The sequence below is a fragment of the Tachyglossus aculeatus genome, chromosome 4 (genome assembly GCF_015852505.1).
Source record: "Tachyglossus aculeatus isolate mTacAcu1 chromosome 4, mTacAcu1.pri, whole genome shotgun sequence".
NCBI classification, from domain to species: Eukaryota; Metazoa; Chordata; class Mammalia; order Monotremata; family Tachyglossidae; genus Tachyglossus; species Tachyglossus aculeatus.
In genome coordinates, this window is record NC_052069.1 from 37965218 (window position 1) to 37991650 (window position 26433).

A 26433-nucleotide genomic window follows, 5' to 3' on the forward strand; every position below is an offset into this window, starting at 1 on the left:
CCACATGGGGCTCACTGTCTTCATTCCCATTTCAATTAATTAATTAATTATGGTATTTTGTTAAGTGCTTATTTTGTTCCTGGCACTGTACTAAATGCTGGGGTGGATACAAGCCAATCGGGCTGGACACAGTCCCTGTTCCACATGGGGCTCTCAGTCTCAATCCCCATTTTAAAGATGAGGGAACTGAGGCACAGAGAAGTGAAGTGACTTGCCCAAGGTCACACAGCAGACTAGTGGCAGAGTCAGGAGTAGAAGCCAGGTTCTTCTGACTCTCAGGCCCGTACTCTATCCAGTAGGCAATGCTGCTTCTCCTTGCTGCTCGTTAAGAAAAGGAGAAGGAAGGGAAGGAGTTCTACTCCCAGCAGGGGCTCTCCAGGCCCTGAGGGAGTCAGAAGATCATGGATTTTAATCCTGCCTCTGCCATGTGTTTACTGTGTGACCTTGGGTAAGTCACTTTACTTCTCTGTGCCTCAGTTCCCTCATCTTTAAAATGGGGATTGAGACTGAGAGCCCCATGTGGAACAGGGACTGTGTCCAACCTGATTGGCTTGTATTCACCCGTGCCCAGCACACAATAAGCACTTAACAAATACCATTATTACTGTTGTTATTATTATTATTATTGGGCTCCCCTTAGATCAAACAGAAACCTTAGATTATTCAGCATAGAAATTCTACATTTTGTACAATTGTATTTGCATATTAAAGGTGAAACACGGCAGTGAAGTAGAAAATAAAACTTTAAAGTTTGCATAGGATTTGCAGGAGACAGGTGAGGATAACAGCATCTTGTATCATGTAATATCCTGCCTGACTGAAACTGATAACCTCCAAAAAGGTGTAACCTATGCTATAATAATTGTGATATCTTTTAGGCATTTACTTCGTGCCAAGCACTGTACTAAGAAGTGGAATAGATACAGCTAAGGCGGTCAGACATAGTCCCTGTCCCACATGGGGATTACAGTCTAAGAGGGTTGTTAAATCCCCATTTTTACAGATGAGGAAACTGAATTACGGAGAAATTAAGTGACTGGCCCTAAGTTAACATTTAAGGCAAATGTTAGCCCTAAAAATAGTTTCTGAATAAAATAAATAATTAAATGTGTACATACACTGTAAATTTTAAGAAGCATACCACTTTATTTCTGGGATTTTATTTTGTAGTGGCAAATCCCAATACAAATTTTGGGATAACTCAAAAATGTTAATTTCAATTTATCACAGATTAGTTATTGAATATTTTTATTCATAATATCATTAGGTTATTTTTTTAAAGAAATATATTCTAATGATTTTGCAGTTCTAGTTGAAATACAATTGTGTCTCAAGTGAGTCAATTTGTTCACAAATAAATCATTTTTTCGTTCATAATATCATTAAGTTTTTTTAAAGAAATATATTCTAATGATCTAGTTCCAGTTGAAATATAATTGTGTCTTAAGTGATTCAGTTTGCTCACAAATAAATCATTTTTTCATTCATAATATCATTTTTTAAAGAAATACATTCTAATGATTTAGCAGTTCCAGTTGAAATACAATTGTGCCCTAAGTGATTCAATTTGCTACAAATAAATCATTTTTTTCTCAGGTAGGCAACATTCGTTGAATCACATTCACTTCATTAACTTTATCCACATCTAAAGTTTACCAGCTTGGAAAATTCACCTCATAGGAGCGGTCAGAAACCTGAAATGCTTAGGAAATATCTGATCATCATTTTCCCTTGGTGACAAGGTGCATTAGATGTGTTAAAATGATTAATATCTGTTAATAAGCTTTGCAAAGTCAACACACATTTTTAGTATGCTGTTCTACTAAATGGACAAAGTGTGCTGATGGGAAACCTTTTTGTCAAGAAAATTTAAATCTATTTCTTCTCAGAGTTAAATGAGCCAAGATGATAGGCTATCCTAAAAGAGTAGAAATATGATGAGCTCATGACTTTCCTTTGGTTATGCTTGCCACAGATTTTTGGATGGTTTCAAGAGTTGTGTAGATCAGTGGTGCTGATTTGTTATTTGGGGTGGGGGGGGGGGGGGAAATAGAGAGGGAGCGTTAAGTGCCTGGGCATTGGGAGAAAAGGCTTTGACTAAGAGGGAGGAAAAGGGGGAAGGGAAGAAAATGGAAAAAAACAGGAAAAAGAGGCAGAGGGGGGGAGAAAAGACAGAAGAAAAGGATGTAGAGGAGGAGGAGGAGCAAAGGAATAAATGAAGGGGCAAATGAATCAATACTATACATTGTGCACTTACTGGGTACAGAGGGCAAACAGCATTAGGAGACACGATGCCAGTGCACAAGAAGTTTACTGTCAGTGGGGAAGACAGATACAAAATAATTTACACGCAGAAGAAGATAAAGGAAAAATCTATACAAAATGGGGAAAATGATTCAGTAGTAATGTCATTCGACCTATATGGAAGACTGTGAGCATGTGAGTGGTTGGCACCCCAGTACGGAGATGGAGAGGGACTTGGGGCGAAGAAAACATTAATCAGAGAAGACCTCCTGGAGGAGATGTGATTTCAGAAAGGGATGTGAAGATGGGGAGAGCCGTGGTCTGATGGATTTGAAAAGGGAGGGAGTTTCAGGCCGGAGTAAGGGCATGATTAAGGGGCCAGAGGTGGCGAAGAGTATCTTAAGAGCAAACTGTGCTAGCTGGAAAGTATCTCCCAAGCGCTTAGTACAATGCTCTCTACAGTGCTCCATTAGTAAGATTGATTGATAAGTAAGAAGAAGGGAGCTGACTGAGGCCTTTAAACCCAACGGTCAGGAGTATCTGCTCGATAATAATGATGACAACGATAGTCGTGGTATTTGTTAAGCACTTACTACACGGCAAGCATTATTCTAGACGCTGTGATAGATGCAAGTTAATCAGGAGAGACACAGTCCCTGTTCCACTTGGAGCTCAGAGTCTAAGTAGGAGGGAGAATGGGTATTGAATCCCCGTTTGACAGATAAGGAAATTAAGGTACAGAGAAGTTAAGTGACTTGCCCAAGGTCACACAACAGGCTAGGGGTGGAGCTGGGATTAGAACCCAGGTCCTCTGATTCACAGGCCCGTGCTCTTTCCATAAGGCCTGGCTGCTCATCAACCCCTCTACTTGATATACAATTAGTAGTAGTGTGGGTCAGTGGAAAGAGCCCGGACTTGGGAGTCAGAGGTCGTGGGTTCTAATCCCGGCTCTGCCCCTTGTCAGCTGTGTGACTTTGGGCAAGTCACTTAACTTCTCTGTGCCTCAGTTCCCTCATCTGTAAAATGAGGATTAAGACTGTGAGTCCCACATGGGGCAACCTTTTCACCTCGTATCCCCTCAGGCACTTAAAACAATGCTTTGTACATAGTAAGTCTTAACAAATACCGTCATTATTATTAGTAGTAGTAGTAGTAGTAGTAGAGAACCAGTATTGTCTAATGGTTAGAACATGGACCTGGAAGACAGAAGGACCTGGATTCTAACCCCAGCTCCACCAATTGTCTGCTGTGTGAATTTGGGCAAGTCACCTAACTTTTCTGTGTCTGTTCCCTTATCTGTAAAATGGGGACTATGACTGTGAGCCCTATTTGGGGCAGGGACTGTGTCCAACCTGATTAACTTGTATCTACCCCAGTGCTTAGAACAGTACCTGACACATAGTAAGTACTTAATAAATACCACAATTAGACACGATACCTGCCCTCAAGGAATTCACAATCTAGTAGTGGGGAGACAGATGGTAAAATAAATTACGGGAGGGCAAAGCAATAGTACCTATGTGCTGTGGAGGTTGTGATAAATTACTTAGGTGGCAAGGAAAGGCTGTTTATGACAGGTGGGGAGAATGGAAGTCAATCAGGAAAGGCCTCCTAGAAGAGATGTGATTTCAGAAGGGCTTTAAAGATGGGGAGAGCTGGGGTGTGTCAAATACGAAGGGGAGAGTTCTAAGCAGGAGGGAGTGTGAGATGAGAGCAAGGACCAGGAAATAGGTTCGCTTGAGAGGAATGAATCATGAAAAGCAGCATGGTCCAGTGGATAGAGCATTGCCCGGGAATCAGAAGGACCTGGGTTCTAATCCTGACTCTGCCACTTCTTTGCTGGGGGACCTTGGGTAAGTCACTTCACTTCTCTGTGCCTCAGTTACCTCACCTTTAAAAAGGAGATTAAGACTGTGAGCACCATGTGGGATGGGGACTGGGTCCAACCCGACTTGCTTGTATCTACCCCAGCGCTTAGTACAATGTGTGGCACATAATAATAATTATGATATTAGTTAAGTGCTTACTGTGGCACTGTACTAAACACTGGGAAGGGTACCAGCAAATCAGGTTAGACAGTCTCTGTCCCACATGGGGTTCACAGTCTCAATTCCCATTTTACAGATGAGGTAACTGAGGCCCAGAGAAGTGAAGTGACACAGAGCAGACAAGGCGGAGCCGGGATTAGAACCCATGACCTTCTGACCCCAGGCCTGTGCTCTATCCACTACGTTAAGCTGCTTCTCAATGGTACTGAATCACCATCTTAAAAATAAGGAAACTGAGACACTGAGAATTTAAGTGACTTGCCCAGTGTCACAAAGTAGAAAAGTGGCAGAGTCAGGATTAGAACCCAGGCCCTCTGACATCCAGGTTTGAGCTCTATCCATTAGGCTTTCCTGCTGCTTTATCCTACTTAGACTGTGAGTCCAGTGTGGGACAGGGATAGTTTCCAAACTGTTTATCTTATATCTACCCTAGTGCGTGGTACAGATCCATAATTTATTTTAACATCTGTCGACCCCTCTGGACTGTAAACTCATTGTGGCCAGGGAATATGTCTGCCAACTCTGTTGTATTGTACTCTCCCAAGTGCTTAGTAGTGTTCTGCACACAGTAAGCACTCAATAAATACCCTTAATTGATTGACAGTTTCCAATTTACAAGGTTTCATTTTAAAATACAGTTTCAGGAGGATCGCCTATATTCAGAGACCAAGCCTATGGAAGATACACTCAGGACAAGTGGAAGGTTTCGCTCCATCTGGATAAACGGCTGGAAGTAAATAATTCAAGGCCAAATTCTCTTATTGTCAATAGAGACGACAGATAGTAAGCCTGAGGAAAAACCTTATTTGGGGGCATGAAAATTAGAGGCCGGCTAGATGAAGCAATCAACTTAAATGATTCAAACACAAGTTATCTTCATAGAGAGAATAAATTGGTTAAATGAAGGATGCAGGAAAGAGCATTGAGTTGAGCTGTATGTTGGCTTTTACATTCTCTCCTCCACCAAAAAACGAAAAAGTCCAACAAAATTTAAGAGTGTGCCTTACAAAATTAAATCCTGTATTTAACACAGGAACCCTGGTAACAGTGAAGAATGGACGGGCATAACCACCCACAGCATATTCACACTTCTGGTAAAAAGTTTGTGCTTGTTAAAACTGGAGCTAAAAAGTGTGTCTGTTTATTGTATTGTACTCTCTCAAGCTCTTAGTTCAGTGCTCTGCATGCAGTAAACACTCAATAAATACCATTGAATGAATGAGAATATATAATTAACCCCTACATGTGGTTTTTTTTTTTTTTGATTGCCAACTCAAGCCAGAGAGTCCAACATCAGAATATCAATAATGGTCAAAAATTTGGGCTTTTGAGGGGACTGGAAACAGGTTTTATGTAAGAAATTGAAAGTCACACACAAAAATATTTGGCGTTCCCAAACAAAATTGTCACAGCATTTAAGAATGCTTCACAGTTTTTCCACACAAATTTACAAAGTTTATAAAACATTAATATAATGGATAAAAATGGATATATGCTAAACATTAGATGTGATGTTGAGATTATGTAGTTTAACTTTTTTAAGCTGTAGTGATGGGCCAGATAGAATTAATTATCCAGGTAAACGTGAAGTCAGGATGATACTGTACCCACCTATTGTAGTAAGAAAATGCTGGATTATAAAATATTTTTATATTTTCTTGTGGTGAGGTGAAAAACGTGTAAAGAGCTCGAGATCTAGGTTCTAATTCCAGCTCCACCGCTTGCCTACCTAGTGGTACTGGTCAAGTCACTTGATTTCTCTATGTCTCATTTTCCTCATCTGTGAAATGTGGATTATTCATCATTCAATCAATCAATCGTATTTATTGAGTGCTTACTGTGTGCAGAGCACTGTACTAAGTGCTTGGGAAGTACAAGTCGGCAACATATAGAGACGGTCCCTACCCAACAACGGACTCACAGTCTAGAAGGGGGAGACAGACAACAAAACAAAACACATAGGTGTCAAAACGGTCAGAATAAATAGAATTATAGCTATATGCACATCATTAACAAAACAGAGTAGTAAATATGTACAAGTAAAATAAATAGAGTAATAAATCTGTACAAATATATACAAGTGCTGTGGGGAGTGGAAGGAGGTAGGGCGGGAGGGCGATGGGGAGGAGGAGAGGAAAAGGGGGGCTCAGTCTGGGAAGGCCTCCTGGAGGAGGTGAGTTCTCAGTAGGGCTTTGAAGGGAGGAAGAGAGCTAGCTTGGCAGATGTGTGGAGGGAGGGCATTCCAGGCCAGGGGAAGGTTGACAGCGGGACAGGTGAGAATGAGGCCCAGTGAGGAGGTTAGCGGTGGCAGAGGAGTGGAGGGTGTGGGCTGGGCTGTAGAGGAAGAGAAGGGAGGTGAGGTAGGAGGGGGCGAGGGGATGGACAGCCTTGAAGCCGAGAGGGAGGAGTTTTTGCTTGATTTATAGGTTGACAGGCAACCACTGGAGATTTCTGAGGAGGGGAGTGACATGCCACTAAAAACCCTGGATTAAAAAACCAGGATTATAAATCCTATTCTCACTCACACAGAGCATGAACCCCGGGGTGGGACATGACCTGTGTCTGATCTGCATACCTTTACCCCAGGGCTTAGTATAGTGCTTGGCACGTAGTAAGCATTTACGGTCATAATTATTATCATGAGTAAAAGAGGGGAGATGAAAACAAGAGTTTGTCTGTTCAGCGACTAAAATCGCTTCCACTTTGGCCTATTACAATGCTTCAGGTTTCTAGGGCCTTTGGAAGATGTCTTTTCTACAAGGAGCCCGATTTCTTTAGAATTACCACTCCCAAATTCCCAGGAATTAGAACTAGAGAAAACTGAGGACCCAATTAATAATAATAATGATGGTATTTGTTAAGCACTTACTATGTGCAAAGCACTGTTCTAAGTGCTGGGGGGGATACAAGGTGATCAGGTTGCCCGACATGGGGCTCACAGGCTTAATCCCCATTTACAGATGAGGTAACTGAGGCATAGAGAAGTTAAGTGATTTGCCCAAAGTCATACAGCTAACAAGTGGTGGAGCCGAAATTAGAACCTACGACCTCTGACTCCCAAGCCCGTGCCCTTTATAATAATAAAAATGATGGCATTTATTAACCGCTTACTATGTGCAAAGCACTGTTCTAAGCCCTGGGGAGGTTACCAGGTGATCAGGTTGTCCCACGGGGGGCACACAGTCTTAATCCCCATTTTACAGATGAGGTAACTGAGGCCCAGAGAAGTTAAGTGACTTGCCCAAAGTCACATAGCTGACAATTGGCAGAGGCGGGATTTGAACCCATGACCTCTGGACTCCAAAGCCCGTGCTCTTTCCACTGAGCCACGCTGCTTACTATGCACCAGGCCCTGTCCTGAGAGCTGGATTAGATACAAGACAATCAGGTTGGACACAGTCCCTGTCCCACATGGGGTCACAGTCTAAATCCCCATTTTACAGATGAGGTAAGTGAGGCACAGAGAAGTTAAGTGACTTGCACAGGATCACACGGCAGACAAGAGAAGCAGCGTGGCTCAGTGGAAAGAGCACAGGCTTTGGAGTCAGAGGTCATGGGTTCAAATACCGCCTCTGCCAATTATCAGCTATGTGACTTTGGGCAAGTCACTTAACTTCTCTGGGCCTCAGTTACCTCATCTGTAAAATGGGGATTAAGACTGTGAGCCCCATTCATTCATTCAATCGTATTTATTGAGCACTTACTGTGTGCAGAACAGGGACTGGGTCCAAACAGATTTGCATGTACCCAATCCAGCGCTTAGTACAGTGCCTGGCACATAATAAGTGCTTAACAAATATTATTATTATTACCAACTCATGCCTCCTGTCCAATCTACGAAATATGCTTTCTCAGAATGCTTTAAGAAAGCCCAGTGGATATCAATCAACGGTATTTTATCAATCAATGGTATTTATTGACCAGGTACTAAGTACGGAGCATTATACAAGCACTTGGGAGAGAACAATGCAACATAATTACCAGACATGTTCCCTGCCCTTAATAATCTTACAGTCTAGATATAAGGTAAATATAAGGGTGAGTCTTGGTGACAGAGCTGAGGGCCTCAGAGGCAATCGTGAGATATTCCTGCTTGCCGTGGAGGGGAATGAGCACCTAGCAGCTAGTTACATTGACCAGACCTCGCCATAATTTTCTCACCCCCACAACTGTACTCCATATACCTGTGTATATATCAGGTCATATATACCAAGAAAATGGAGATAATGATGATAACAATATTAACAGCATATATAAGGACTCGATAATCAATAATAAAGGAACTTGTAGTCAAGAAATATGCCGAAGAGTAGGAAGATTTGCTATGAAGAGCCTGGAAAAAAATAATGATATGTGCTGATGTAACAATTGCCACAAAAATACAAACTGTCAGTTCTATGGTGTTTCCAGTGACAATGTAAGGATCCAAAAACTGGACAGTGAAAAAACAGGATAGAAAGAGCATCAATTCTTTTGAAATGTGGTGTTGGAGAAGGCTTTTGCAAATACCATGGACTGCCCAAAAAAGAAAACAATGGGTTTTGGAGCAAATTAAGCCCATGTGGTCTTTGATAGGCTGAATGACTCGACTTAGCCTATTTTGGACACATCATCAGGAGGACTAATTCTTTGGAGAAGACACGGATGCTAAGAAAAGTCCAGGAAAATGTGGAAGAGGCAGACCAGCAGCTAGATGAATAGAAACCATAGCAACGATAACGGAAGAACCTTTAGAAAGGTTACGGATTATGGCAGAAGATAGGACGTTCTGGTGAAAATCTATCCATAGAGTCGCTATGAATTGGAAACTACTAGATGGCATTTGATAATAATAATAATAATAATAAATGTCAAGCACTGTTCTAAGCACCAGGGTAGATACAAGGTATATAGGCTTAACACAGTCCCTGGCCACGGCTCCCAGTTTAAGTAGGAGGGAGAATAAAATGAAGAAGGTTAAATCGTTAAGTGGGAGCTTTCACTTAACATATTTAAATACTTTATTCAAACTACATTGGATTTGTGGAGAAAACCAATTGACTTACAGCATACAAATAGTGGTGCTTGACGAATATAAAGCATTGTAATTTCTTTTAGAATTAGGTCCAAGGATCCTAAAGCCTTTGGGAAGAATAGGAGTTGCAACATGTACAATGTTATAAAAACATTAGATTATAAAGATTAGTTCACTTTATAATTAGAGTTTTAAAGTACCTTTGATTTTTAAATTTGCTTTTTTCTTCATTACATTGTATTTTTTTTGTCCCAAATCGTTTACTCTGTGCTTTTAAAAATCAGTTTCCATGAAGGCAGTAATTGAGGATCAAAGCAACTTTGCTTGAAAAGGGGTATTGTAGGTAACCTCTAGTAACTAATTCAGTGACGTTGAATGGTGCATTGTATTGCACATTTCTTGAAGTTTCTTCTTTGAAACTTCAAAAGAAACTAATATTAGCCAGGAATTCCCAGATTGAGATCCCCAGCTGGGGCTAATCATGGGTTAGACATTTAAAAAAACAACAACAAACCTTTGCGTATTTAGAGACCTCCTTGTGATGGAGAATTTTGTCATGGTTACTCAAAAGTGAGCCAAATTCTGGTTAGTAAAATTACACCTGTTGCACCCCAATTAGAGATCAGTTCATCTCCCAGAATTTGGGACTAAACTGGGTCTTCACAAATTAGGATCTTCTCTTGTCTTGTCTTATGCCGTCGAGTGGTCTCTGACCGATAGCGACGCCATTGACACATCTCTCCCAGAACGCCCCACCTCCATCTGCAATCTTTCTGGTAGTGGATCCCTAGCATTTTCTTGGTAAAAATACGGAATTGGTTTACAATTACCTCCTTCCACCCAGTCAGCTTGAGTCTCCGTCCTCGACTCTCTCCCATGTAGCTGCTGCCTGGCACAGGGGAGTGTTGACTTATAGCAGATTGCCTCCCACTTGCTAGCCACTGGCCAAGCTGGGAATGGAATGGACAGGCCTCTGCTTGACTCTCCCTCCCGTAGTCGAGACTGGTAGAGGACTGGAAACACTCCAGGTGTGACCCTGAGAGGGGACCAGAAGATCTAGGAAGCCATAATTGTCTGTAGAGTCAGGCAAGCAAAACCACAAAATAAAAATTAGTACAACAGAAACTGAGAACTTCCTAACAGAACCCAGAAATATCAGTTTTGGAAATATCACCAGTTGGGTAGGGACCGTCTCTATATGTTGCCAACTTGTACTTCCCAAGCGCTTAGTGCAGTGCTCTGCACACAGGAAGTGCTCAATACCCATGGGACAACCTGATCGCCTTGTAATCTCACCAGCGCTTTGAACAGTGCTTTGCACATAGTAAGCGCTTAATAAATGCCATCATTATTATTATTATTATTATTATGATTGAATGAATGAATTGAATGAGTAATATTTATTGAACACCTATAATGTATGAAATACTATAGTGTCTAGGAATGTAAGTGGTAAGACTAATAATAATGCTATAATAATAATAATAACTGGGGTCTTCGTTAAATGCTTACTATGTATTAAGCTCTGGGGTTAATCAGACCCAACGCAGTCCCTGTCCCACCTGGGGCCCACAGTCTAGAGAGGAGAGAGAACAACTATTGAATCCTTATGTTACAGATGAGGTAACTGAGGCACAGATACGTGAAGTGCCTTGCCGAATGTGACAAGCAGGTAAGTAGCAGAGCCTGGATCAGAAATCAGGTCATTAATTCATTCATTCACTCGTATTTATTGAGCAATTACTGTGTGCCGACCACTGTACTAAGCACTTGGAAAGTACAATTCAGCAATTAAGAGAAACAATCCCTTCCCACAATGGGCTCAGAGTCTAGAAGGCGGGGAGACAGGCATCAAAAGAAGTAAAAAGGAATCAATATAAATAAATAGAATTATAGATATATACATATATACATAAGTGCTGGGGGGCAAAGGCAGTGAGTTGAGGTGGCGCAGAAGGGAGGGGGAGCTGAGGAAAAGGGGGGCTTAGTGTGGGAAGACCTCTTGGAGGAGGTGAGCCTTCAGTAGGGCTTTGATGGAGGGGAAGAGTGATTGTTTGGCAGATTTAAGGAGGAAAGGCATTCCAGGCCAGAGGTAGGACGTGGGCCAGGGTTCGACAGCGGGACAGGTGAGAACGAGGCATAGTAAAGGGGTTAGTGGTGGCAGAGGAGCAGAGTGTGTGGGCTGGGCTGAAGAAGGAAAGAAGGGAGGTGAGGTAAGAAGGGCTTAGAACAGTGCTCAGCGTTTAGAACAGTGCTTTGCACAGAGTAAGCGCTTAACAAATACCATCATTACTATTAAGGGGCAAGATGAAGGAGAGCTTTGAAGACAATAATGAGGAGTTTTTGTTTGATACAGAGGTTGATAAGCAACCTGAAACAGCGTGACAGAGTATATAGAGCCCCGGCCTGGGAGTCAGAAGGTCGTGGATTCTAATCCTGACTCCGCCACTTGTCTGCTGAGTGACTGTGGGCAAGTCACTTCAATTCTCTGGACCTCAGTTACCTCACCTGTAAAATGGGGGTTGAGACTGTGAGCCCCACATGGAACAGGGACTGTGACCAACTCGATTTCCTTATATCCACTCCCACACTTAGTACAGTGCCTGACACAGAGTAAGCATTTAACAAATACCATCTTTTTTTGTTTCTTTCCACTAAGTCATGGTGCTTTAATAAGAGACTGTCTCTGTCCTCCTACAACTCCTAAGTCTTCAGGGCTGCTGTGGCATGGCAGGCTCTGAGATGCAGTGGGCACCGTGAGGTGGTCAGGGCTGCCTCTCCCCTCTCCCCTCCCCTCCCATCCAGCCCATCACCAGGAAGAACCAGCCTCAAAAGTCTCCATCTGCTTTACTCTCTACTGTCCCTTCATTCATAGAGAAACAGTGTGGCTCAGTGGAAAGAGCATGACCGGTGGAGTCAGAGATCATGGGTTCAAATCCCGGCTCCACCAAATGTCAGCAGTGTGATTTTAGGCAAGTCACTTAACTTATCTGGGCCTCAGTTACCTCATCTGTAAAATGGGGATGAAGACTGTGAGCCCCACCCCATGGGACAACCTGATCACCCTGTAACTTCCCCAGTGCTTAGAATAGTGCTTTGCACATAGTAAGTGCTTAATAAAATGCCATTATTATTATTATTATTGTTGTACTCTCCCTTCATCCATCCTCCCTCCCAGCCCCACAGCACAAATGTAATTGATTTATTATTATTAATGTCTGTCACCCCCTCTAGGCTGTGTGCTTATTGTGGGCAGGAAATGTGTCTGTTTGTTGTTGTACTGGACTCTCCCAAGCCCTTAGTACATTCATTCATTCATTCATTCCATCGTATTTACTGAGCGCTTAGTGTGTGCAGAGCACTGTACTAAGCACTTGGAAAGTACAATTTGGCAACAGAGACCCAACAACGGGCTCACTGTCCAGAGTAATGATAGTATTTGTTAAGCACTTACTATGTGCCAAGCACTGTTCTAAAAGGGAGGAAGAGAGAGAGAGATGTGAGGAAAAAAGGGAAGGGGGGACAAGAAAGGAAGGGATGGAAAAAGAGGGGGGTGAGAAAAGAAGGGATGGAGAGAAAGAGGGGCATGAGAAAGGAAGGGATGGAAGGTGGAGTGAGAAAGGAAAGGATGGAGAGAGGGGGTGAAAAAGGATGGATGGAGAGAGGGGGGTGAGAAATAAAAAGATGGAGAGAGAGATGGTGAAAAAGGAAGGGATGGAGAGAAAGGGGGGCAAGAAAGGAAGGGATGGAGAGAGAGAGGGAGGCGAGAAAGGAAAGAATGGAGAGAGGGGGGTGAGAACGGAAGGGCTAGAGAGAGGGGGTTGAAAAAGGAATAAGAATAAGAATAAGAATGATGGCATTTGTTAAGTGCTTACTATGTGCCAAGCACTGTTCTAAGCACTGAGCACTGTTCTAAAGGGAAGGGATGGAGAGAGAGAGAGGTGCGAGAAAAAAGGGAAGGAGATGGGGACAATAAATGAAGGGATGGAGAGAAGGGGGGACAAGAAAGGAAGGATGGAGAGTGGGTGGTGAAGGAGAGGAAGGCAGGTAGGGAGTGGAAGGGGAGGTGGGAGTGGGGAGGAGAGCAGGCAGCAGGAGAGGGTGGTGGTGGCCTGCGAGCGGAAGACAAAAAGCCACGTCGCCGTGAGGTGGCTCCTCCATCTGCCCAGCGGCCAGTCCTTCTTTTCTGTCCGTCCGGCCTTCCTGCCGGCCTAACCCGACCACGCTGCCCCTCCAACATAAGAGAAGCAGCGTGGCTTAGTGGTAGAGCATGGGCCTAAGAGTCAGAAAGTCGTGGGTTCTAATCCCAGCTCTGCCACATCCATCAATCAATCAATCATATTTATTGAGCGCTTACTGTGTGCAGAGCACTGTACTAAGCGCTTGGGAAGTACAAGTTGGCAACATAGAGGGGTGGTCCCTACCCAACAGTGGACCCACAGTCTAGAAGGGGGAGACACATGTCATGTCATACATGTCTGCTGTGTGACCTTCAGCAAGTCACTTCACTTCTCTGGGCCTCAGTTACCTCATCTGGAAAATGGGGATTAAAACTATGAGCCCTATGTGGGACAGGGACTGCGTCCAACCTGACTTCCTTGTTTCTACGCCAGTGCTTTAGAACAGTGCTTGGCAAACAGAAAGCCTTAACAAGTATCATTATTATTATGAGAAGCAGCATAGCTTAGTGGAATGAGCCCGGGCTTGGGAGTCAGAGGTCATGGGTTCTGATCCTGGCTCCACAGTTATCAGCTGTGTAATTTTGGGCAAGTCACTTAACTTCTCTGTGCCTCAGTTGGCTCACCTGTAAAATGGGGATTAAGACTGTGAGCCCCAGGTGGGACAACCTGATTACCTCTGTATCTACCCCAGCACTTAGAACAGTGCTTGGCACATAATGAGTACTTAACAAATATCATCATTATTATTATTATGCTTAGACACTCTTGGGTCCTCCCACACTTCAATATGCCACCTTGACTGCTGCGTAAAGATAGTAAAGAAGAACAGACCTTACCCCTTTCCTCTGCTTCCCACCTACAGAATGAGCTAAGCTCATTGTGGGCAGGGAGTGTGTCTGTTTATTGTTATATTGTATTCTCCAAAGCACTTAGTACAGTGCTCTGCACACAATAATAGCTCAATAAATATGATTGGCTGACTGACAAGGACTGTAGGCTGGAGCAGAATAACTCCCTCTGGATCCTTCTATCCAAGAACTGTTTTACCATGTGATGTACTTAATTTTCTAATTGGCTTCCTTCTTAAAAAGCCCCCATTGTTCTCATGCTTTTCTTTTTCTATATATCTACCTTCCCCTTCTTCCTTTGTGAACCCCTAGTAGGACAGGGACTGGGTCAAAACTGTTGATTGGCAACACAGTGTTCAGTGAACAGTAGTGTCTGATCAATCAATCAAGGAGTTTCAACATAAAAATTTCACATTAAAAATTTTCAGCACTTAAACAAAATGCTCTTTGGTCAGTAGAGTTACTCAGTGCAGGAAGAACAACCCTTTCTCATGTCTCCTTCAGTGGTTTGTTATACTGAATCACCAACGTTTTGAAGGTTCTGAAATGACTCCTTCATTGTTGCCCTCTTCCTATGGGGGTGGCCCAGATTTGAATTCTGATAATAATGATAACAATAATAAGAATAATAATAACAATAGTAGTATTTTTTAAGCACTTACTATGTGCCAGTCACTATATTAAGTGCAGAGGTTTAACAGAGAAGCAGCATGGCTCAGTGGGAAGAGCACGGGTTGGGAGTCAGAGGTCATGGGTTCTAATCCTGACTCTGCCACATGTCTGCTGTGTGACCTTGGGCATGTCACTTAACTTCTCTGAGCCTCAGTTACCTCATCTGTAAAATGGGGATTAAGACTGTGAGCCGCACGTGGGACAACCTGATCACCTTGTATCCCCCCAGCGCTTAGAACAGTGCTTTGCACATAGTAAGCACTTAACAAATGCCATTATTATTATTATCAGGTTGGAAACAGTCCCTGTCCCACCTGGGGCTCACAGTTTCAATCCCCAGTTTACAGATGAGGTCACTCAGGCACAGAGAAATGGAGTGATTTGCCCGAGGTCACTTAGCAGACAAGTGGCTGAGCCAGGATTTGATCTCATGACCTTCTCACTCCCAGGCCTGTCCTCTATCCACTCCACCATACTGCTAATGGCAGGTGGCAACATGGTGGTGGTAGATCTGAAGTCCTGAACAAAGCCCTCCCCACCGTCCCCGACACCCCCCACACCAAACACACTCTCCCCACCCCTCTGCCCCAAGAAGCCCATCTCCACTGGCTGAAAGTCTGGGCTGCGCTCCAAGAAAAATTATATGGGGTCACACAGAATCTCCGTCACAGTAGCCTTACATAGCTTTAAGGCAAAGTAATACTGAATCAAAGTCATTCAATAAACGAGCCTAGATGACAGATAATATGTCAGGGGAAGCTGCAAAAGCCATGCGACTAGGATTCAAAACCTTAATGGGATGAACAGATGCTGGGGAGGGGGATACAAAGAATACATGAAACATCCATCAGTAGCTTTATGGGTCACAAGAAGATAGCATTTATAAACAACAGAGTACTGTAATAAAGGTTTAAACAGCAGTGGAATCATTCATATCAGCAGGCCAATCCATTCAATAAACATGTCTTTTATCTCTCAGGTATGCTCCGACATGCTAAAGGGACTGGTTCTTTATTTTCTAAGTGTAGGCCAGGGGATTTCTGAATGGGGTTTCAGCAGTCCAAGTTCCCTGTCCTTCTGGGAACTTGAAACCATCACAACTGAGCCTCTGATTAAGAACAAAAGAACTTCTTCTGCCAACCAGGGATCAAGGTGGCTATCCTCATCCTTTCTTAGGGAATTCATGGGCCAGGAGAGATGACTTACCCCTGGGAGACATTACATTGTTTTAGCATAATACTCAATGTAGTATTTGTTAAGCCCTTACTATGAGCCAACCATTGCACTAAGCACTAGGCTAAAGTCATCAGATCAGACACACTTATTATCCCACATGGGGCTCATGGTCTAAGGGGGATAGATATTTACTCCTGATTTCGCGGATGAGGAAACTGAGGCACAGATATTAATATTCTTAATAACTGCAGCATTTGTTAAGTGCTTACTATGTGCCAGGCACTGTTCTAAGCACTGGGTAGATACAAGCAAATCGGACTGGACACAGTCCCTTTCCGACATGGGGCTCTCACAGTCTTAATCCCCATTTTACAAAGGAGGTAACTGAGGCACAGAGAAGTTAAGTGACCTGCCCAAGGTCACCCAGAAGACAAGTGGCAGAGCCAGAATTAGAACCCAGGTCCTTCTGATTCCCAGGCCCATGCTCGATCCACTAAGCCATGCTGCTTCTTGGAGGCCACAGTGCTTCCAGAAAAGTTAAGTGACTTGCCCAAAGTCACAATGTAGACAAGTGGAAGCATCAGGATTAAAACCCACGTTTCCCCTAGTTCCCCGGAATCCCAGGACTCAGTCCAAAAAATCATAAAGGGTCTAGGGAAAGACTGAGGTTTTTCAAGGCCAAAACTTGTTGCATGCCACTAGGATACTGAAGTGCTCATTCATTCATTCAATCGTATTTATTGAGTGTTTACTGTGTGCAGAGCACTGAACTAAGCGCTTGGGAGAGTACAATATAGCAGTAAACAGACACACTCCCTGCCCACAAAGAGCTTAGTTTAGGAAGGGGGTAAGGCCTGTTCTTCTTTACTATCCTTATCCAACAGTCAGTGTGGCATATTGAAGTATGGAAAGACACAAGAGTGTTCCTTAATCCAAGGAAAGGTGATTAACTCCAGAGCCCTAAAAAGAAAATGAATGTTCACTCCTAGGATTCTGAAGAAAGAAAGGTTGAGTGCCCAGCACTGTACTAAGCGCTTTGGAGAGTACGATGCAACCGGATTGGAAAGCACATTCCCTGACCCTAAGGAGCTTAGAGATTTGCAGTTGAAAACGTTTGTTTCATGTAGAGTCAGTCTTACTGCAATATGGATATTTTCCCACAGGATGGTGCTAGAACTGCTTCTTATTTTTGACTTATTTGGAAAAAAGTTTCTCTATTTCATTCTATGAGTTAGAGAACTGTCTCTGTGCCCTTTACGGAGCTCAGTCATTTGCAGTTACTATTTTTGATAAGCATGAAGATATCTAGTAATATGGATTTCTGATGATATTTTTTCTGATGTGTAACTTGTCAAGTCATAATTATAGTAATTATAATATGTTGCCAACTTGTACTTCCCAAGCGCTTAGTACAGTGCTCTGCACACAGTAAGCGCTCAATAAATAAGATTGAATGAATGAATGAATGAATAATGACTAACTCTTCTTTTCTTTGACTACTGAAAATAAACTGGGAAAACATTTATCCATGAGACCGTCTGTGCTTGAATTATGTTTTTGTGCTCTTTCTGTGACTGTCTTTGTTGGTGTGTGTGTGCCCAATGTATGGCATTATACAAACACACATACGCACAACATATATGAGAAGCAGCTTGACTCAGTGGAAAAGAGCACGGGCTTTGGAGTCGGAGGTCATGGGTTCAAATCCCAGCTCTGCCAACTGTCAGCTATGTGATTTTGGGCAAGCCACTTCACTTCTCTGTGCCTCAGTTACCTCATCTGTAAAATGGGGATTAAGACTGTGAGCCACCTGTGGGACAACCTGATCACTTTGTAACCTCCCTAGCACTTAGAACAGTGCTCTGCACATAGTTAGCACTTAATAAATGCCATTAGTATTATTATTATTATTATTATTGTGTGTGTGTGTGTGTGTGTATGTTTGTGTGTTCCTACAGGTTCCCGGTGACTGTGAATCTGTCCTTGTGTATTTTTATTTGTGTATGTGTATCTAAGAATATGAGTGTCCCTGGGAGTACATGTGTGTGTTTGTGTACAGGTCTGTGTCCCTATTTGTATATACTTTGGTTTTATTTGCTCTAATTTTCCCTATGGATCCACACTCTTCCAAACCCCATGACCCTAGTGGTGATTTTTCTAGTAAGTGTGGCACAAGTTAATATCGTACACTCCCAAGCGCTTAGTAGTGTTCTTCACACAGTAAGCACTCAATAAATATAATTCACTGATTAGTTGGTTTAGAGATAATCTCCAAGCCTGGACTTTGGTATAAATACTCCCTTTTCTGGATCAGGGCAACGTTTCATCCAGCAGTATTTCTGCCTCTGTGGCCACAGGATATTTTAGATGAAGAGGCTCTTGTTTGCTATCTTACCCTCCACCTCATGTTTTGGATATATCATTTACCATCCTTTATTTTATCTCTTTATCCCTACCATCTCCTCTAATAACCCATATGGCCCTCTCACTATTAATTTATCTAGTTCATTCATTCATTCAATCTTATGTTTTGGACGCTGTGTGCAAAGCACTGTACTAAACGCACCGGAGAGTACAATATAACAATAAACAGACACGTTCCCCCAGTCTGGAGGTGGAGACAGAAAATCTAAATAAATCAAGTCCCTTCTTGAACCTAACTGCAGGCCTCCAAAGGCAGTTCTCTGTGGGATTAATTTATTTTTAGTGCTCCAAGAATTACAATAGAGAGAAACAGAGATACCAAGTAGCGGAAATTTTCCAGTGCAGACTAGCTGAAATCTAAACAGTAGGACTGGGGATGTGAGAGAAAGCAGTAGGGAGATTTCTGACTTCAAATGATATCTTCACATTATATTAACAACTTCACATTATATGAAAAACATGCAAGTTATAAATCACAGTGTTTGCCTACTCACTGTTCCTTGATCTCATCTCTCTTGCCACTGACTGCTCATGCCCTCCTTCTTGCCTGAAACCTCCCACCCCTTTGAGAAGCAGCATGGCGGAGTGGATAGAGACCAGCCCTGGGAGTCACAGGGTCATGTGTTCTAATCCTTCCTCTGCCACTTGTCTGCTGTGTGATCCTGGGCAAGTCACTTAGCTTCTCTGGGCCTCAGTTACCTCAACTGAAAAATGGGGATTGAGACTGTGAACCCAAAGTGGGACAGGGACTGTGTCCAACCCAATTTGTTTTGTATCCCCAGCGCTTCGTACAGTGCCCGTAAACACATAACAAATGCCATAATTACTATCATTATTACCCCTTCAAAACCAACAGACCATCACTGTCTCCATCTTCAAAGCCTTACTAAAAATCTTATCTCCTCCAGGAAGCCATGACCAATCTCGATCTCTCCCGTTTTATTTTCCCTTCCTTCTGTGTCACTGACGCACTTAAGTTCGAACACCCTAAGCACTTTGATGCTTTTTTTAAAATGGTATTTGTTAAGCGCTTACTCTGTGCCAGGAACTGTACTATGTACTAACAGGAAATGTACCCTGCTCATTCAAGCTCTCATCCTATCCCGTCTGGACTACTGCATCAGCCTTCTCTCTGATCTCCCATCCTCGTGTCTCTCTCCACTTCAATCCATACTTCATGCTGCTGCCCGGATTATCTTTGTCCAGAAACGCTCTGGGCATATCACTCCCCTCCTCAAAAATCTCCAGTGGCTACCAATCAATCTGCGCATCAAGTAAAAACTCCTCACTCTCGGCTTCAAGACTGTCCATCCCCTGGCCCCCTCCTACCTCACCTCCCTTCTCTCCTTCTCCAGCCCAGCCCGCACCCTCCGCTCCTCCACCGCTGATCTCCTCACTGTACCTCGCTCTCGCCTGTCCCGCCGTCGACCCCCGGCCCCCGTCCTCCCCCGGGCCTGGAATGCCCCCAATCCCTCTGCCCATCCGCCAAGCTAGCTCTCTTCCTCCCTTCAAGGCCCTGCTGAGAGCTCACCTCCTCGAGGAGGCCTTCCCAGACTGAGCCCCTTCCTTCCTCTCCCCCTCGTCCCCCTCTCCATCCCCCCATCTTACCTCCCTCCCTTCCCCACAGCACCTGTATATATGTATATATGTTTGTATTTTTTTAACTCTATTTATTTATTTATTTAATTTATTTGTACACATCTATTCTATTTATTTTATTTTGTTAGTATGTTTGGTTTTGTTCTCTGTCTCCCCCTTTTAGACTGGGAGCCCACTGTTGGGTAGGGACTGTCTCTATATGTTACCAATTTGTACTTCCCAAGCGCTTAGTACAGTGCTCTGCACATAGTAAGCGCTCAATAAATACGATTGATGATGATGATGATGATACTAAGTGGTGAAGTAGATACAAGATAATCAAGTTGGACATAGTCCTTGTCCCGCATGGGGCTCCGATTCTTAATCGCCACTTTAAGCAATAGGGAAATGAGGCAAAGAGAAGTGAAGTGACCTGCCCAAGGACACACAGCAGACAAAGAGCAGACCCGGTATTAGAACCCAGGTCCGTGCTCTTTCCACTAAGCCACGCTGCTTTTCCTGTTACTTACTCAACCCATCCCCACCCCAACAGCACACATATTCTTGTCTTTATATATGTTCCCCTACCTATAATTTATTTTAGTGTCCCCAGCACCTTGAGGATAGGGATCAGGTCTACCTATTCAGCTGTACTCATCCAAGTGCTTAGTACAGTGCTGTGCACATAGTAAGTGCTCATTAAATTCCCGTGATGGTTTGACTATAGTTTTAGCTAGTCTATATTTCAGAGTCCCTTACTTTGTGCCAAGCAATGTAGTAAGTGCTGGGGTAGATATAATCTTATCAGATCAGGCACAGATCTTGTCCCATATGGGGCTCATAGACAAAGGGGGAGGAAGAACAGGTATTTAATATCCATTCTACAGATGAGGAAACTGAGGCACAGAGGAAAAAAGGGCTTTTCCCAAGTCCACACAGCAGACAAGTGGACTAGAATCTATTCTGTTATGTGAATAAATTATCTTCCAGTAAAAAGTTAGCGTTGGCTCTCTTAGGCCTATGATCGACTTGATACATTTCTGCTCATGTGCACTAATAAGAGCATGGCTCAGTGGCTAGAGCACAGGCCTGGGAATCAAAAGGTCATGGGTTCTAATCTTGGCTCTGCCACATGTCTGCTGTGTGACCTTGGGTGAGTCCCTTCACTTCTCTGGGCCTCAGTTATCTCATCTTGTCTGTCTCCCCCTTCTAGACTGTGAGCCCATTGCCGACTTGTACTTCCCAAGTGCTTAGTACAGTGCTCTGCACACAGTAAGTGCTCAATAAATATGATTGAATGAATGAATGAATGAATCTGTAAATGAAGATTAAGAGTTTGAGCCCTGTGTGAGACTGGGACTCTGTCCAACCTGACTACCTTGTATTCATTCATTCATTCATTCAATCATATTTATTGAGCACTTACTGTGTGCAGAGCACTGTACGAAGCATTTGGGAAGTGCAAGTTGTCAACATATAGAGACAGTTCCTACCCAACAGGGGGTTCACAGTCTGGAAGGGGGAGACAGACAACAAAGCAAAACATTAACAAAATAAAATAAATAGAATAAATATGTACAAATAAAATAAATAAATAAATAAATAGAGTAATAAATATGTACAAACATATATACAGATATACAGGTGCTGTGGGGCGGGGAAGGAGGTAAGGTGGGGGGATGGGGAGGGGGAGGAGGAGGAGAGGAAGGAGGGGGCTCAGTCTGGGAAGGCCTCCTGGAGGAGGTGAGCTCTCAGTAGGGCTTTGAAGGGAGGAAGAGAGCTAGCTTGACGGATGTGCAGAGGGAGGGCATTCTGGGCCACGGGGAGGACGTGGGCTGGGGGTCGACAGCAGGACAGGTGAGAACAAGGCACAGTGAGGAGGTTAGCGGCCGAGGAGCGGAGGGTGCCGGCTGGGCTGTAGAAGGAAAGAAGGGAGGTGAGGTAGGAGGGGGCTAGGGGATGGACAGCCTTGAAGCCCAGGGTGAGGAGTTTTTGCCTGATGCATAGATTGATTGGTAGCCACTGGAGATTTTTGAGGAGGGGAGTAATACGCCCAGAGCGTTTCTGCACAAAGACGATCCGGGCAGCAGCGTGAAGTATAGATTGAAGTGGGGTGGGACAGGAGGATGGGAGATCGGAGAGGAGGCTGATGCAATGATCCAGTCGGGATAGGATGAGCTATTGAACCAGCAGGGTAGCAGTTTGGATGGAGAGGAAAGGGCAGGTCTTGGCAATGTGGAGGTGAGACCGGCAGGTTTTGGTGACGGATTGGATGTGAGGGGTGAACGAGAGAGCGGAGTCAAGGTTGACACCAAGATTGTATCTAACTCCAGCACTTAGAACAATGCTTTGCACATAGTAAATTCTTAGCAAGTACCATATTTATTATTATTATTATTATTATTATTATTATTAAATGATGGAGTGACTATACCACTCTCCTTTATGGTGTAGTGGATAGAGCGCGGGCCTGGGAGCCAGAGGTTGTGGGTTCTAATCCAGTTCTGCCACTTATCTGATGTGTGACCTTGGACAATATCCCTGTGCCTCAGTTACTTCATCTGTAAAACAGGGATTGCGACTGGGAGCCCCATGTGGGACAGGGACTGTGTCCAACACAATTTGCTTGTATCCACTCCAGTGCTCAGTACAGTGCCTGGCACACAGTAAGTGCTTAACAAATACTGCAATTATTATTAGTATTGTAGCTGACTATGCAAAATAATATATTGTAATTTATTGATGAGATACGTTCTTTCAGGACTAAAATCTGAACCATGTCAAAATCTCCAAGATCTGCCAAGTCTCCTAAGACCAAGGGTGCAAAAAGTAAAGACTCTAAAAAGTCAGGAAGTGCCAAGGGAAAACAAAAGACTCCTGGTAGGTATGATTTTCACATGCATGCATTTTTATGCTAATATTTTCACACGTCTAAAATAACCATATATTTCCCGGCTCAAAAAGGGGTGGAATATGGAGCTTCCAAGAGGTGAGGTTTCAATGATGAAGGGGGCATGCATGGATTAAGCTTCCATTGGGAAGAGACCATGATTCCAGAAAGGTGGGCAAGAAGCAGGGAAGAGAGACAGGCAACTATTTCGACCCTCTCACGTACTTACCGCTTTGTCAGAGATATATCTGCTTGGGTTTATTATAATTATCGGTCAGCCAGTAGTACTTATTGAGTATCTGCATGTACAGCACTGTAAATGAGTGCTCCGGAGAACACACGAAGTAAACGGCCAATCTCTGTCTTCAAGGACTTAACAGTATACTAGACTGAAGCTCACTGGGGGTACAGAATGTGTACATTGTACTCTCCGAAGCGCTTAGTATAGTGCTCTGCTCATAATTAGCACTCAATAAATATGACTGAATGAGGGAGAAGGGCACAAAGTTATTGGCATAGATCTTTTAACTAGTGTAATTCATCCATTAGATTGAAAGCTTGTTGCAGCCAAAGATCACTGTTTTTATCTCTTCTGCATGTTTCTCATGTGAAAAGCAGTGTGGGTTGGTGAAAAGAGCAAGGGCCTGGGAGTTCATTCATTCGTTCATTAGTTCAATCATATTTATTAAGTGATTACTGCGTGCAGAACACTGTACCAAGCACTTGGGAAAGACCAATACAACAATAAACAGAGTTGGGAGACCAGATGGTATGGTATGCATTAAGCATTTACTATGTACTAGGCGCTGTACTTAAGCTACTCCTTACCTACTGTATAACCCAAATGCTTAGCACAGTGCTCTGCACACAGTAAGCACTCAATAAATACAATTGCCTTAATGACTGACAAGTCATTTAACTTCTCTGCACCCCAGTTTTCTCATCTATATAAATGGGGATAATAATAATAATAATAATGGCATTTGTTAAGTGCTTACTGTGTGTAAAGCACTGTTCTAAGCACTGGGAGGAATGCAAGGTGATCAGGTTGTCCCACATGGGGCTCAGAGTCTTAATCCCCATTTTACAGATGAGGGAACTGAGGCACAGAGAAGTTAAGTGACTTGTCCAAAATCACACAGCTGACAAGTGGCAGAGTTGGGATTAGAACCCATGACCTCTGGCTCCCAAGCCCATGCGCTTTCCACTGAGTCACGCTGCTTCTCTTAAGCATAAGGATGACATATTTGTTCTTCCTTCCCCTTAAAGCGTGGTCCCCATGTGGAATAGGGACTGCTACCGATCTGCTTATCTTGTATCTAAACCAGCGCTTAGTACAGTCCTTGTCACATAGTGAGCGCTTAAATACCATGACTATTATTATCACCAAATGCCTAGTACAGTCTTCTTTACACCATAGACACTAAGGACCTGGGTTCTTATCCTGCCCTCTCCACTTACCTGCTGTGTGGCCTTGGACAAGTCACTTCACTATGCTGTGCCTCAGTTACCTTATCTGGAAAATGGGGATTAAGACTGTGAGCCCCATGTGGGTCATGGACTTAGTCTAACCTAATTAGTTTGTATCTACACCAGAGCCTAGTACAGTGCCTGGCAGATAGTAAGTGCTTAATGATACATTAAAAAAATGAAGACTCTGAATATTGATACAAGAAAAAGAGGCAGAAAGACAGAGAGAGAGCAGCAAATAGAGACAATATCAGATGGTTAAAGAGAGGGGACAGAGCACAAGAGAAGAAGAAGGAAATTCAAGCAGGCCAATCAGTCATTGGCATTTATTGAGCACTTATTGTGCGCAGAGCACTGTACTAAGCACTAAGCACAACAGAGTTAGTAGATGTGTTCCCTGCTCAAAAGGAGTTTACGTCTTGCCCCTGATAGTTCATGTGAAGCAGAGTATTCTGAAATAGAAAGTTCTTCTTGGGTGATTCCTGGAGTGAAACCCCCATCCCTTTATAAATATGACCAATGTCTTTCTGTCAGTGTGGTAAAAATAAGGATGACGTGTTATAATGTAATCTGAGGCTTTGTGTGAATGCAAGTGTTTCTTTTGCAAAATTAACTTACTTTTCCTTTGAGTTTCATTTGACGTAGTAAAACAGAAAGCACGTTTTGTTTACTGTGTGCATACTTTTCTGTTTATCTGAGAATTGGGTCATGACTGTAGTATGATTTGTACAATATGTGATCTGAAAATTCCCATTTGACATTATTTTGTTGCATTTTAGTTAAAGAAGAAGAGGCTTCGGCATCTACGGCAAGCATTGGTAAGTCATAATATTGGCTAGACGTTGTGCTGAAAGTTCTGGAAAACTTCAACTCTTCAAGGGAGACAATACTAGAGAAGCAGCGTGGCTCAGTGGAAAGAGCCCGGGCTTGGGAGTCAGAGGACATGGGTTCTAATCCTGGCTCCACCACTTCTCTGCTGTGTGGCCTTGGGCGAGTAACTTCACTTCTCTGTGCCTCAGTTCCCTCATCTGGAAAATGGGGATGAAGACTGTGAGCTCCACGTGGGACAACCTGATTACCTTGTATCTACCCCAGCGCTTAGTACAGTGCTTGGCACGTAGTAAGCGCTTAACAAATGCCATTATTATTTTATTGTTATTATATCAGCTAGTGGAAAGAGCACAGATCTGGAATCAAGAGACCTGGCTTCTAGTCTCAGTTCTGCTGCAGCAGGTTAATCTGGGCAAGACCACCCATGCACGATGAAATATTCTGTATCCCTGCCCAGCTATTTGCTCATAGCACTTGGTGCCTCACAGGGAACATGATTGGCAGGGATGGAAAAATGGGAGAGGGGCTCTGAGATAGCCCGATAATTAATGCCTGAGCACAAATCCTCAATCCTGACGTCTTGGGACTGAGGTCTCTCCATCATTCCTGATAGCAGAATTCAACGATCCCTGCTCTGCCACTGGCCTGATGGGAGTCCTTGGCTAAGTTGTTGTTTTTCTTGCTGTGCCTCAATTTCCTTATCTGTAAAATGAGAATAAGACACCTGATCAATCAAGCAAGGGTATTTACTGAGCGCCTAGTGGGAGCAGAGTACTATATGAAGCGCTTGGGAAAGTACGATACAAAAGAGTTGGTAGACACAATTTCTGCTCCACGCGACTCCTTTACCAAATGGACTCTGACTGTGTCTGTTTCAATTATCTCGTATTTACCTCAGTGCCATGAAAAGAAATGAAGAACACTATTATCCTGAATTACTTTTTAAAAACTCTTTATATTTATATTTCAGGATTGTGAAAAATAGTAACCAAGGATCAGAATTTAGGAAATAGTTGGGAGCAAAATGTGTTTGGTGAATTATATGATAAAAAATAAT

The 26433-nt window shown here is 43.2% G+C and overlaps 1 protein-coding gene across 3 annotated transcripts in view; it reads left to right on the forward strand.

Annotated features, from left to right (window-relative positions):
• The window catches only part of DNAI3 (dynein axonemal intermediate chain 3), a 93652-nt gene that overhangs the window by 1321 nt on the left and 65898 nt on the right, over positions 1–26433 (forward strand). For all 3 annotated transcript variants that reach the window (XM_038745397.1, XM_038745396.1, XM_038745398.1), the window contains exons 2-3: positions 22947–23065; positions 25325–25363. In XM_038745397.1, coding sequence (XP_038601325.1) covers positions 22963–23065; positions 25325–25363 — 142 coding nt within the window. In that variant the 5' untranslated portion in view covers positions 22947–22962. The remainder of the gene's footprint in view (positions 1–22946; positions 23066–25324; positions 25364–26433) is intronic.